The following is a 13,903-nucleotide window of genomic DNA, read 5'->3' as shown; positions in this document are numbered from 1 at the left end:
TTTTCCCACAGACAGGATAAGGACAGGGCCCTTCTGTGTACAGGCTGGTCGCCCTCCACCTACTCCTGTAACTGGATTCTTATCACTCGGTTGCCAGAGTTATCAGCATCCGGATTACCTTCTCTGGCCACACTCCAGGCAGTCTGACACACTGAGGTTCAAATCTTATTGTTTCACTTACTTGCTACATAACTCTTGAATTAGGGTAACGCTAGCTTCTATAACAAACAAGCCCCTATACCTCAGCAGCCTAACACAATAGAAGTTTCCCTCTGGCTCAGATCAAATGCAGAGTGGGTGATCCCCCCACATCCAGGGACACAGGTTCCTCCTGTCTTGTAGCTCCACCATCTTTTAGGGCCTGGGAGTCCTCTGCATCAAGTCAGCATACTGGAGAGGAAACAGAGAAACTCGACCCATTCTTAAAAGCCCCAGCCTAGCAGTGACACATCATTTCTGTTCTCATCCCACTGGGGAAACCAGGCATGGGGCCACGCCTGGCGCAAGGGAGGCAAGACGTGTGGTGCGGACAGCCGCCCGCCCACTGCGTGGTATGGGTGGCCAGACGGGGGTTGGCGGGCAGCGGGCCATCTTCGCCACAAGCGCAGTGAATCGCCGATGCTCGGGCTCTGCTCTCCCTCCGCAGAACAGAAAGTGTCACTCACTTGTGGCCATGGCTGCACAGCTGTCTGCGTTCATTAAAGTCATTGGATTGTGCACTGTGGGGGAATTCTGTGGTATGTAAGTTCTTCCTCAAGCTGTCTCAAAGAAATAGGATGTGTGTTGCCCTCCCCTGGCAGGACACTTGTGAGGCCTCAGTGAAGTTCTGCCAAGCCAGCACCGTATGTGCATAGCCAGCAGGGGCTTCAAGCCAGGCCTGAGTTGGGAGATGCATTGGGTATAGTCTTCATAGAGCACCCACCTCGAGCCATCTGCCAGCAGGAATGGTAGGTGGTGGTTTGCTCTTGCTTCTGGCCTGGGAAGCCCTAGCCCCACCTCTGTGGCCCTCCCGGCATGTGCAGGAGCACCCAGCCCACAGGGCCAAGGCCTCTGTGGTCGGAGCCATGGAGAGTGGGCGACACCCTCCTGCCTTCAGCAACACCGATGGGGAACTGAGGGCCTCCCTGGGGGCCAGTGAGGACATACACTTGAGGTGCAAGTCACACGGGGCACCCCGGGGCAGCACCATCAGCTCGAGAGCAGATAGATGCCGAGCCAACTGCCCTGGGTCTGCCAGGAGCCTCGGTGCCTGGTGCTGGCACGTCCACAGCCACTCCTTAGAGCACAGGCAGTGACAGTGACGCGGGTGAAGCACTGTCATGTCAGGTTCCCCACTGATGCCAGACAAATGCCTTCAACCCGAGTAACCTCCCTGAGTGGTTACTCAGGAGGTAGCTGTGTTTCGCTCACTCTGGTCTCGAGTCCCTGCCTAAAGGAAGGAGCTGGTCCTTCCGAGTGGACTGTTGTGAGGATTGAGTTCATCCGTGTGAAGCACCGGGCCGATGCTTGGCGCCCGTCACCTCTCAGCAGGGGCTGACCGGGCGCAGGCGCTGCCTTGGCAGAGGCTCTGCCCCCAGCGGGCCTCCGTTTCCCACTTGGACACCGAGGGGTCTGGAGAGGCTCCAGCATGCTGCCTCGGGAGCCGCCCCTGCACTAGCAGCGCGACCTTGGTCCAGTTGCTCGGTCTCTGTGCTTTGTTCTCCTCACCCCTAAAGTGAGGGCAGTAACAATGCCCTCCTCCCGGCGTCGTGAGGGTGCGTGAGTTCACCCTCAGAACCAGACCTGGTGTGTAAGTGCAGTTTACATGGTAGTTTCTGCTGTTTTGTCATTATTATTATTATTTCCTTCATCACACGGATGCAGCAGCTACGGCCCAGAGGAGTGAGGTGACTTGCTCAAGGTCACCCAGCTGAAAAGTGGTGCATGCCAGGATCAAGGCCAAGCCTGCTGAGCCCCAAGGCCTGTGCAGTCTCCGTCGCTCCCCGCTGCGCCTCTTAAGTCACATGCGTAGGAACTGGGTCACAGGCGGTGTGTACCTGAGGGAATGGCACAGTAGCAGGGACGGTGTGTGGGCTCATTCCTTGTCTCCCGCTGACACCTCGCAGAGAACAGACCTGAGGGAGAGGGGAGTGAGGAAGGAGGTGGGGGGCAATAGGAACAACCCCAAAACTGGATCCTAGGGACTGAGGTGATGATAAAAAGAGTTGAATCTGATGTAGCCTCAGCCCCTGGGGCACTTGTGGCCTATTGACAGGGACGGGCAGGGGACAGCTGAGACCACCCCAACATACTCAACAGGGACCCTGCGGGAGGTGGACCTGTCTGAATCCTGGGGCCTGAGCAGACAGGAATTGGCACCTGGGGCCGCCAGGAAGGCTTCTTGAAGGAGTGGGACCTGAGGACAATGAGCCCCAAAAGCTGGGACGTGGGGCGGGGGGGGCAGGCAGCAGGAACAGTGGGGGAGACTGCAGGGGGCATTAGAGCTATAGCGGGGTGGTGCAGAGCAGTGTCAGGGCACGGGCTGGGCCTGGGGCAAGGGGGCCCATGTGGGGGCCAAAACCCACCCCTCTGTGGCTGTGCCCCTGACAGCCTGGTGCCCACAGGGCAGCTCTGAGGCCAAAGCAGCAGGGAGGAGGCAGGCACCAAGAGGTCCCGAGGGAGGGAGGAAAGGGCTTCTTCCTTCTAGCAACCAGCAGCTGCCAGTCAAGTGCCCAAGAAATGTGGAATCTGCCCAAAGTGGGAGCATTGCACACGTGTGTGCACATGCCTGCACACACGTGTGCTACCCACCTTGCTGCCCTGGGGCGTCCACACACCAGGAGAAGTAACTCAGCAGAGTCGCCCAGGGTCTCTCCCTGGTGGGCAAAGGCAAAGAGGCCGTGTGCTCGTCAGCACCCTGGAGAGAGCCCCAGACTCCATGGGAAGGTTCCCTGCTGCATCAAAGCCATCACCTCAGTCCTCACTGGGGGTCCTCTCCACCCAGGTAGTGTGTGGGTATTTGACGGGAGTTGGAAGGGCTGGCCCCTTCCAGCCCTGCAACCAGGGAAGACTATGGTGTGGAGAGACCCCACTTCAGCCCAGTCGTTGGCTGCAGCCAGAAGGGCCCAGTGCTATCCAGCCTGGCACTGGGACTGCAGAGACTCGGTGACGGTGCCATGGCAGAGTCAGCGTGAGCACAGTGACAGTGGTAGAGGGAGGGGACACAGGACTAGGTGTCCATGGGCCTGCCACCATCCCCCCTTCTGAGGGTCTGTGAAATGGGCTACAGATGCTCTGAGGGCATTCATGTGGCATTTCTGATGGACTTCTGGCATATGTTCAGGCTGAACAAGCTAGGAGAGGAAAAGCAGTAGGCAGGGGAAGCTTCTATCAGAACAGGCTTATTCATGAATGGAGGGGAGGGGGCCGAATGGGGGAGAAGGATCCAGAGGAAGCAGAAGGGGCGGGAGCCAGAGCCGAGGCGGGAGGAGGGCTGTGCGCTCCCCAGCCAGCCGGGAAAACACACAGATGGAGCTCCTCCGTTCGGGGCTAGGTGGGAGGCCAGGAAGTTCCCTCCTGATGTTCCTCCGCTCCCTGCGAAGTGGGAGGCTGGGTCGTGCAGAGAGGGAAGGGGAAAGCAGAGGAGGAGAGGAGGGTTTGGGTCGGGAAGGGGAGCAGCTGGGCCAGGGTGAAGATGCTGGCCTCACGGGGAACTCACCCCTTCTCCAGCCTCTGGCCGTGCTCAGAACACGCGCACACCCAACCCAGGGAAAGCACACACTCTGGGGCAGGCACCAAGCACCTCTCACCTGTGGCCTCACTGTACCCTCCCAGCAGCCCAGAGGGAAAAGGTACCGGTATCCTTCTTATAGATGGGAAACAGAGGCACAGAGGGATGAAGTAGCTTGCCCAAGGCCAACCAGCTAGAAGTGGCAGAGCAGAGATTCAAACCCAAGTTGTCTGGCTCCAAGCCTGTGCTTTCTCTCGGCCACGGGGAGGTCTGGTAAGGGGTGGCTGCTGAGAGTGTTGGTGATACCCCTGGGGCCGGAGGTAGAGGACAGAGGTGAGCAGAGGAGGCTCTCAGGAGGCAGGATCCGGGGCTCAGCTTCTAGGAGACCCAGTGCCAGCCTCTCCTGCTGGCGTGTGCACTGGCACACATGTGCACACACACTCCTGAGGGCTCAGGCCCCCGGTCTGACCCTCTCCCCCTTACATAAGAAATGCAGGCCCCAGAAAGGCATGCATGGTTGCCAAGGCCTGGGCTCTCCCCACTGCAGCTCTGCACCCTCACCCCCACCCAGCACCATCTGTACACAAATGCAGTACCTCTGGGGGGTGGGTGCATCCAGCTTGTGTGGACTCTGCAGGAGTCAGTCAGGCCTTGAATGGGGAGGGTGAGGGGGGTGGCTCTCTGGAACAAGCGTTCTGCGCTGCCATCTGGGGTCCCGGGCAGGGCTGTGTGTGCTTACGCGGGGGGGCGGGGGGGGAGGGTGCTGTCATCTGCAGCCAGGGAGGGGTTGTAACGCTGTGGAGGGTGTATGACCACATCTGCACCCTCCTGCCTGAGTTTTCTGAGACTCTGTAACTGAAGCTTTTGATACTGTGACCTCACCTTCCTCACTCCCAGCCTTATTTTCTCTATAGCTTGTATCACCTTTTCTCATAACATAAAAATCACCTGTTCACCGTCGTGTTTATATCCATCTCCTCCTAGGGTGTAAGTCCCACGAGGCAAGGTTCTTACCCGTTTGTTCAGGGTGGTGTCCCCAGGGCTCTGAACGACACTGGGCTGACAGCAGGTGCCAGTCAGCACTGTGGATGGGACCGCTGGTGTGAACTCAGTCCGGGGCTTGTCTCTGTGTCAGTATCACCTCTGACACTTGACAGCATGAGACAAACAGGCTGGCAGGGCCCAAGTCCAGCCGGGGGCAGCAACTGTCTCGAGGATACTGGCTCAGGCCAGTCCTGAAGCCCTGGAAGAGGGTAATGCGGCGGGGATGCTGTCGCCCCCTTGCGGCCGTCTTGGGCCTGGCATCTGCCCTCAGCCCCAGGGATCCTGGTTACTGGGGAGGAAGAGTAGGTGGAGGAGGGGACCCTAGCCTGATGTCACACGTCGTGCCACACCCCCTCACTACAGGGAGAAGATGAGCGTGGGCTGCCCGGAGCCCGACCCGCCCCGCTCCCTGCCCTGCTGTGGGCCGGGGACGGCCCCTGGACTGGGCGCCGGCGTGCCGCTCCTCACTGAAGACATGCAGGCGCTGACCCTCCGCACGCTGGCCGCTAGTGATGTCACCAAGCACTACGAACTGGTCCGGGAGCTGGGTAAAGGCACCTATGGGAAGGTTGACCTGGTGGCATACAAGGGCACAGGTAAGCACCTGCAGGGTGGCTGGTTTTAAGGCTTGAGTAGAGAGTTAGCTGGGGCTCTCGGGTGCTCTCTGCCGGGGCCAGGAGGCAGAGTCAGTGGTCCAGGTGAAGAGGATGCAGCCTGAGCAGCCCAGGGAGGGGGAGACCAGACAGGTGGAACGAAGGAGGAATCTGGGGGCACAGTGCCCAGGCTTGGATGCTTTGGGAACGTCCAAGTTACCTTTGGGACACCCAAGGGGGTGCACCAAGGACGTTTGAAGCTCAGGCAGAGGTTAAGGTTGGGGCTGGTTGTGCGGTTTGGAGAATCACCAGCATGTCAGTGATAACTGACCAGGGCCACGGACAGAGCTGTGGGTCCTCCAGAACAGGGCACCACGTTTAATGGAGGGTGGGGGTGACCCTGTGAGAACAGTGTGGCCATCTCCATTTCTCAGGGGAGGACGCTGAGACCCAGAGAGAGTCAGTCACTTGGCCATGGTCACCCAGAGGGTTTGAGCTAGGATGAGACCCCAGTCATCAGCTCCAGAGCCTTCTCACTTAACCATGGAGCTTGATGTCTTCCCCATACTGTAGGCCCACAGCAGTGCCCACTCGGTCAGTCAGAGATGGGGTCTGCATGAGCTCCCACATCTGCACACGCCTGGGGCAGGTGGCTCTGGCCCGACGGAAGGCAACAGGAAGAGCACTGGAAATGGGGTCACCTGAGCTTTGCCACTTGCTTGCTGTGTGACCTTAGGCAAGTGACTTAATCTCTCTGTGCCTAAGTTTCCTCCTCTGTAAAACAGGATAGCCTTAGTGTCCAGCTCATAGGGTCATTGTGAGGAGTGAGTTGTGAGTGAATTTCTGAAGGCAAAGCCTGTGGTTGTAAGCACTCTGTGGACACAGGCGTGTGTCACACAGCCGAGGCCCCGGGTAGGTACAGGTGCCTGCCCAAGCAGAGTCAGGGGTGTGTGCCGTGCAGGCCCTCGCCTCTTGGTGTCTAATCCCTTCTTATTCATTCACCCATTTAACAAACATTTGTTGAGCACCTGCTGTGCACCAGACTCACAGGCACGGGAGAGGCAGCTATGAGGGAGACAGAGGGCCCTGCACTCAGGAAGCGGTGCCACGGTTGAGGGAGGCAGGCAGGTGAATACGCATAGCATGCCAGGGAGAAAGTGAGAACTGGAGGGGAGGCAGCAGGCCCTCCTCCTTGAGGGTCACAGGCTGAGCCCTGACGTACTGCATGTCCTTCGCCGAGGGCTTTCCCCTCACTGGGTCATGCCCACTGGGGCCCCTGGCATGCCTTGTGCCTCGTGCCTGACCGGCATGGGTATGTGTCAGGTGCAGAAGGGCAGGGAGAGGGGACCTTCACCACTGTTGCCCTGCCAGGCACAAAAATGGCGCTGAAATTCGTGAACAAGAGCAAGACCAAGCTGAAGAACTTCCTGCGGGAGGTGAGCATCACCAACAGCCTCTCCTCCAGCCCCTTCATTATCAAGGTCTTCGACGTGGTGTTTGAGACCGAGGACTGCTATGTCTTCGCCCAGGAGTACGCGCCCGCCGGGGACCTTTTTGACATCATCCCCCCTCAGGTACTGGGGCGGCGGCAGACGGAGGGGAGACGGGCTTCCAGGGCCCAGAGAGTGAGAGCTGGGGTGAAGGTTTAATCCATGAGCATTTATTGAGTCACTGGAGGACTGGGGATTTCCCAGTAAACAGGACAGAGGTCCTGCTCTGGTCCTGGTGGGGGACACAGACAGGTGGCAACAAGCCAGACAACAGACTAAGATGAGCACAGGAGGGAAGCAGCCAGAATGATGGATGAAGTCCAACAGTCGCCTCCACTGGCTGCAGCTGCAAAGGACTGGGTGGGGACCCTGAAAGGGAGGCAGAAGGGCCACAGTCTTCTCAGGGAAGGTGCCCTGGAGCAGGGAGAGAGCCGGGAGGGTACCAGGCATCCGGCTCTGCAGCTGGCTGGCGCCAGGTTTGGATACATTCTGCCACCTGCTGAGTAAGTGACAAAGCCTCTCAGAGCCTCAGTGTCTGTACAAGAGAAATGGGCATAATAGGGAGCCTCTGTGAGGAGTTGCTGAGACAGTGCAGGATAGGGCACTTAACACAGCACCTGCCCCATGGCGGGTGCTCAGTACGTCGCTGCAGTTACTGGGGAAAAGGAGCCAGACTGCTGGAGATGCCCCAGTGGTGAGGGAGGGTAGCCGGTGCTGTTAGGGGCATGGGGCATGACACCGGAGAGGCCAGGCCCTGGCTGGAGGTGGGACAGGTGTGGCAGCACTGGCAACTGGCAGAGGGTAGGGGGAGGATGGAAGGAGGATGACTGAGTTGGGGGAGGGGCGGGCTGGCGGCCCTGAGCATGCCCCCTTCTCTGGCTCCAGGTGGGGCTCCCTGAGGACACGGTGAAGCGCTGTGTGCAGCAGCTGGGCCTGGCACTGGATTTCATGCACGGGCGGCAGCTGGTGCACCGCGACATCAAACCTGAGAATGTGCTGCTGTTCGACCGTGAGTGCCGCCGCGTGAAGCTGGCAGACTTCGGCATGACACGCCGTGTGGGCTGCCGCGTGAAACGGGTCAGCGGCACCATCCCATACACGGCGCCCGAGGTATGCCAGGCGGGCCGCGCCGACGGCCTGGCCGTGGACACCGGCGTGGACGTGTGGGCCTTCGGCGTGCTCATTTTCTGCGTGCTCACCGGCAATTTCCCGTGGGAGGCGGCCTCAGGAGCCGACGCCTTCTTTGAGGAGTTCGTGCGCTGGCAGCGTGGCCGCCTGCCTGGGCTGCCGTCCCAGTGGCGCCGTTTCACAGAGCCCGCCCTGCGCATGTTCCAGCGGCTGCTGGCGCTGGAGCCAGAGCGGCGCGGCCCGGCCAAGGAGGTCTTCCGCTTCCTCAAGCACGAGCTCACCTCCGAGCTGCGGCGCAGGCCCTCGCACCGCGCGCGCAAGCCCGCGGGGGACCGCCCGCCACCAGCAGGGCCACTGCGTCTGGAGGCGCCAGGGCCACTCAAGCGCACCGTGCTGACAGAGAGTGGCAGCGGCTCCCGACCCTCTCCCCCCGCCGTTGGGCCGGTGCCCGTGCCCGTGCCTGAGGCTGGCCTGGCCCCCCCAGGGCCCCCAGGCAGGACCGATGGCCGCCCAGACAAGAGCAAAGGGCAGGTGGTGCTGGCCACGGCCATCGAGATCTGCGTCTGAGCCGTCCTGCCGCCTCGCGCAGGGGGCTGGTTGGTTGCTGTGCACGCAGTGGGGCTGGGTGCTGGAGCCACCCTGGGCCCGTACCAAGCTGGTGGAGGAGGCAGCGGCAACATGGACCAGCCCCGTGGGAGTGGTGGTAGATTAGGCAGGAAGGCAGCCCGGACACCCATCCGTCCAAGGGGCTGGGGAGATAACCACCGAAAGGCCTCTGGCCTGGCCTGTGGGGCAGGGGCGTGGCCCACAGGAGCCAAGCCCCACAAACCTGAGGATTCAGAGGGCCCCCTGACACCAGGAACACAGAGCTTGCTGGCGGACTCCCAGCAGCTCCCTGAACCCTGGAACCCTGACTACTTGCTCCTGGCCCTGTGCACCTCCTGGCAGATGATCCCACAGCCCCACCCTAGGTTCTGCCCTCCTGCCCCCCACCCTCCCAACCTGGACACAGACAGGGACTGAAGTGTTGGAGCAGAGAAGAGGCTTAGGGACCCTGGGTGCTGGCCAGAGAGAGGATGGTGAGCTGAGGGTAGTGTTGCCCAGCTGCCTCCTGCTGCTTCCCTGGGAACCTGGAGGGGAGAGGCTAAGACCCCTGCAAAATGTAGCAAATGTCTGGATGTTTCAAAGTGTGTGTGTGTGTGTGTGTGTGTGCGCGCGCACGCGCGCAAGCGTGAGCGTAGGCACAGGCTCTGGGAATCCAGTGACACCCCCCAACCCATCCCGCTGATGAGAATGCTGAGCCCATGAGGAGGGCAGCTTGCCTTGGTCCACACATCCACTGAAGATGACGCTCTGGGAGTCCTCCCCTCCTCCCCGGGTACTGAAGGGCTCCCAGGGCAGGGGAGTGAGTGCAGAGCCCGGGGGCACCCAGCTCCCCTGCTGGCCGCACCTTCCCCAGGCCCAGGGAACTACGCAGATCCTCCGACGTCCTCGCTGCCCGGCCCAGACAGTGCCCTGGCATTTGGCAGGCTGTGAAGTGATTTGTGCCAGAAATTTCCCCTGGGTTTCTGCTGGGGTCAAAGCTGTCGGTCTCAGGCTGACCCTGTCCCCACATCTCACACATTTCTGGCCCTGGCGTGTGACACCGTGGGTATGAGAATGGGGCTGCCGAGGAAGTGTGAGGGCAGTGAGTGTGTGATGGGTGTGTGTGTGAGCGCACAGAGTGCGCGCGTGTGTGTGTGTAGCCGTGTGTGTTGAGTGACTGCATCCAGACGCCTCAGTAACTCTGCCTCACCCCCGGAGTCTCACCTGGCAGCTGCCAGAGGGCATCCAGGCCTGCTTTTCACCACACCCCTCAGGGAACCCAGCCAGGAGGCACCTGCAGGTTGGTTCAGGCCCCTCGGCAGAAAAACAAAGGGGAGGGGCCCAGCCTCACCCCAGGCTCCCTCACGCGCCCTGCCCTCTCTGTGGAGGAACAGGACCCCGCAATAACCTCAACATGGGTGAGACTGCTCCCTCCGCCTGGCAGGGTGCCGTCGGCCATCCCAGGCCCCACCTGCCAGGGTCCCTCCTGGGGCTCTAGGCCATTTGAGGGGCTCCTGGAAGGGCCAGGCTGAGTACAGGAGCCCCGACCACCCTCTGGCCTGAGCCTCCACCTCTCTATTCACCCTTCATTCCTACCATGCAAAAGGGCTATAGGTCCCCCTGCCCTGCCTGGGTCCAGTTTACAAACAGGTTGCCCCAGGGCCTGGCCCCCTCCTCGGCGTGCCGCCCCTCTCAAGACCCACCTCTCCAGCAGGCACTGGGGCCTCCACACGCCAGGTAAGTAGCAAATCCCTCCTTTCACCAAGGGCCAAGGCCCCCCATCACTGCCCCTGGCCCCACTGAAGCCCACCTGGGCACCTCTCCCAGCCGCAACTTCTCCTTTTGCCTTAGGCCTTTCGACATCCTGTCTCCTGCAATAACAAAGGAAGCAAGATTCCAAGTAGATGTCTCTGGAGAGTGATATCTCTCTCTCTCTCTCTCTCTCTCTCTCTCTCTCTCTCTCTCTGTTGAGATCCATGTCTTAGTAGCTAGGATGTTAGAGTCGGGAAGGGACTGTAGTTATGTAGCCCAGCCACTTTCAGAGGTGCAGGTGGGGAGGTGACGGCCTGACTCGAGCAGGGCTGGACCGGGGCTGCTCCTCCACGGTGGGGCCCTGCCTCCGCCACCGCCGCCTCTGCTGGTTGGGCTGGGACCCTTTGCCCCTTAGGAGAGGTGTTGGTCACAGGTGTTTACCTCAGTTTATGTCACTGTCGAAGAAACAAAAAAATAAATAGCAAAACGTTACTAACACCGTAGACATGAAGACTTAGAAAACAAAAAATACACAAAAATATCCTCCCCTTGCCATTCTGTGAAGTGTGTGTGCACATGTGTACGTGCACATATGTGCAAGTCTCTGTCCCACCCCGGGGGGGCTGCGACCTCTGTCCCAGCCCCTGTGCCCCCCACACTGCCCCCTGTCCTTTGGTGCTTCCCAGAGGCCCCTCTGAGCTGGCCCGTGGGGTGTGGGGAGCCCCTCGAGCAGGAGGCAGGACCACAAGTAGCGAGAGGGTCTCCCACCAGGTCCCTGAGCAGAGTCTCCAGGCCGCCGATGCTCCCCAAGCCCCACACCGGCTGACGGGACAGGAGTGGCGGCCAGCGTCAGCACCGGCCAGCTCGGGCCAGGTGGCGTCCCGGCCTCGTGGGTTGACGCCCCACCCACCATGCGTCTGTAAATACTCTGGCATCCTTTGGCCCTGAGGAGGTTTTTAAATGTGTTATTTACTTCTCTAATCATGACAATTGCTATAAAATAAACGAAAACTTAGAAAAACTACCACCGAGTGGCTGTCTTGTCTCAGGTACAGGGGCAGGGCGAGGCGTGCGGAGTTTCCCTGGACACTGAGAACTTGGCCGATGTTCTAAGGTGGGGTCTGCAGAGCTGGGGTGGCCCGGCCAGGGCCTGAGCATGAAGCCAACAGAGCGAGGGCCCGGGCTGCGAGGGAGGGTGCGGCGCTGTCCCTGGCCTGGAGTCTCTGCCTCCACACAGTCCCTCACCTGCCTGTGGCAGCAGCTCCTCGCCCTGCTCCCTCTCCTAAGCCCCTTCACGCTCTTCTCAGCAGCCATCTTTTCACACGTAAGACCAGTCACTGTTCAAAACCCTGCAATGCGTCCTCTTCCACCCAAATGGAAGCTGGAGCCCTGACGGTGGCCTCCGAGGGCCCAGACCCGTCACCCACTGAGCTGCCTCCCACCACGCTGGCCTCTAGGACGGCCAGGGTGCTCTTATGCTCACTCGAGGCCTGCGCCCGTCTCGGGCTCTCCCAGACCTCCCCAGAGCCCCTCCCTGTGTGATAGGATAGTGAGAAGCAGGGGAATCTCTTTGACAACTGGGGTAAGGGAAACTGACAAAATAATCAAACAAGGCCAAACCATTTGAGCAATTTACAGCCAGCTAATGAATCTCACGGTTTTATCTTTCCTAAACGAGGACACTTAGGAGCAACTGGTTTACACATTCCAGGCCGTCCTGAGGTAGACCAGCCTCGGCCCCTCTTCGATGACATTCTTCGAAGATAAAACTAACCAGAAAATAACCCTGACCCCTCTGTACTTTGAATAATCGGCATAACAAGGACACACCTGGAAAGCTAGTGCATGTTCTGCTAAGACGCTCCCCTGAGACCTCCCCTAGGATTCCTGGCAGCCAAAGAAAGATAGAAAGCCTCAAGACAAAGACTCCAGAGCAGGGCTGTCAAACTCATTTTCACCAGGGGCCACATCAGCCTCGCAGTTACCTCCAAAGGGCAGAATGTAATTTCAACTCCTTAATTGTCAAGGAGCAGTTACATTTATACAGTCTTAAATTATTTCGGCCCTTTGAAGGCCACCACGAGACTTGCAACCAAGGGAGCAGTGGGCAGCAGCAGCTCTTCCCCAGCAAACGCCCGAAGCGGCCCCCTTTTCTCTGACTTCCCAGTGAGCTGACGGCAGCCTCGCCTCGGCTCACTTCCTGCCTACAATGTTTCTAGAGAGCCAAAGCAGCCCCGCCTCGGCCCTCCCCTGTTGTTTCTCTTACCTTTCGCCTTCCTTTCATCGTCTTCGGCTTTAATAAACATACTCTCACAATCGCCTGGACTTGTGCCATGAAATCTTCACTGCGCAAAGTCAAGAACCCACACACTGCCGGCCAGCCCGCGGCGGACTCACTCGGGCGGTCCTGTCTGGCAGCACCTGCTCTCATGTCGACTTCCTGAGCGCTCTGCGGGGTGCAGAAGCCCCTCACCCCGCTTCATCACACCCGGGGCCCTCACTGCGGCTCGCAGCGCCACGCGTCTGTTCTCCACCTGCCCCCACCAGAACGGAAGTGCCATAGACCCGTCAGCGTTTGCCAAATTGCTACTCCCCTCCTCGCCCCGCTGCCTCGCACGGGCCTGGCACGTGACAGGCCCTCTGTAACAACTTGTCCAATAAAGGAGTGAATGCCCAGTAGTACTACTTTAGGGGCCAAGGATAGATCCATAAACAAGACAAACGATCTACCTGCTAAAGCTTATTTTCTGAAGAGGAAAACAGTCATTAAAGTAGGTTACATAATTATCTATGAAGTAGGAGTTGGGGTTATTTAAAAAAAGGGGGAGGAGACAAAAAATATTTCATGCGGACCAAATCAGAAGGTGAAGTACTCCTCCCCAGGAATTTGATCTGAACACTGTTATTTCAAAAACCTCTGCAATTGTCTGCCATAAGGGTGGATACCTGGAGGCAATAATCCCTCTACTTAACAGAGTATTCGGATTGTTAAAGGGTGGAGGGAAAACCTACAAATGCAGATAGTACCTATCACTGCTTCCCCTGCTTGGTGTACAAATATCACCTCTTTATGAAGTCCCCCAGGCTTACAGTCCAGAAGGCGACATAGGCAGACATGGCTCACCTCTTCGCACACCACATCAAAATTGCAACTAAAATATAGAGCAACCATCACTCAGGAATGTCAGAAATCGAGTTGAATGGAAATCTGACAAGTACGGAATTAAAGAAACCACGTCTGTCCAGACACGCAGGTGGGGCATGGATGCGGAATGGACTGGTCCCTCACCCACGTGGATAAAAATTCAGAATGGATATCTTGGGAGCGAGGAGTCCCAGCCCCACACCAGGCCCCGCAGACCAGGATTCCAGTGCCAGGAAGGTTAGTCCCTACAACCTCTGGCTGTGGACACCAGCAGGGATCGAGTCTGGAGGAGTTCTGCTGGAGCCCAGCATTTCCTCTTGGGAAACCCACACATGGACTTGCCTACTCAGACTCACACCCTCTGGCTCCAGCACCAGGGTTTGAAGGGCACTAGTGGTATACAGGGAGAGACTGAAGTGTCTGGCATCAGAGCAAGCAGAGACCATTGTCCCTTTGC

The 13,903-nt window shown here is 59.1% G+C and overlaps 1 protein-coding gene across 2 annotated transcripts in view; it reads left to right on the top strand.

The window, feature by feature from the left end:
• Positions 1-11,316, top strand: part of SBK1 (SH3 domain binding kinase 1) — a 50,607-nt gene extending 39,291 nt beyond the window's left edge. For both annotated transcript variants that reach the window (XM_045849219.1, XM_045849220.1), the window contains exons 2-4: positions 5,117-5,349; positions 6,718-6,920; positions 7,722-11,316. In XM_045849219.1, the coding sequence (XP_045705175.1) occupies positions 5,124-5,349; positions 6,718-6,920; positions 7,722-8,531 (1,239 nt within the window). In that variant the 5' untranslated portion in view covers positions 5,117-5,123 and the 3' untranslated portion in view covers positions 8,532-11,316. The remainder of the gene's footprint in view (positions 1-5,116; positions 5,350-6,717; positions 6,921-7,721) is intronic.
• Positions 11,317-13,903: the final 2,587 nt, after the last annotated feature.

This window comes from Phyllostomus hastatus, unplaced genomic scaffold (genome assembly GCF_019186645.2).
Source record: "Phyllostomus hastatus isolate PE091 unplaced genomic scaffold, TTU_PhHast_1.1 phas_contig_64, whole genome shotgun sequence".
NCBI lineage: Eukaryota > Metazoa > Chordata > Mammalia > Chiroptera > Phyllostomidae > Phyllostomus > Phyllostomus hastatus.
The sequence above is the reverse complement of the archived record's forward strand: the minus strand, read 5'-3'. Positions and strand labels throughout refer to the sequence as shown.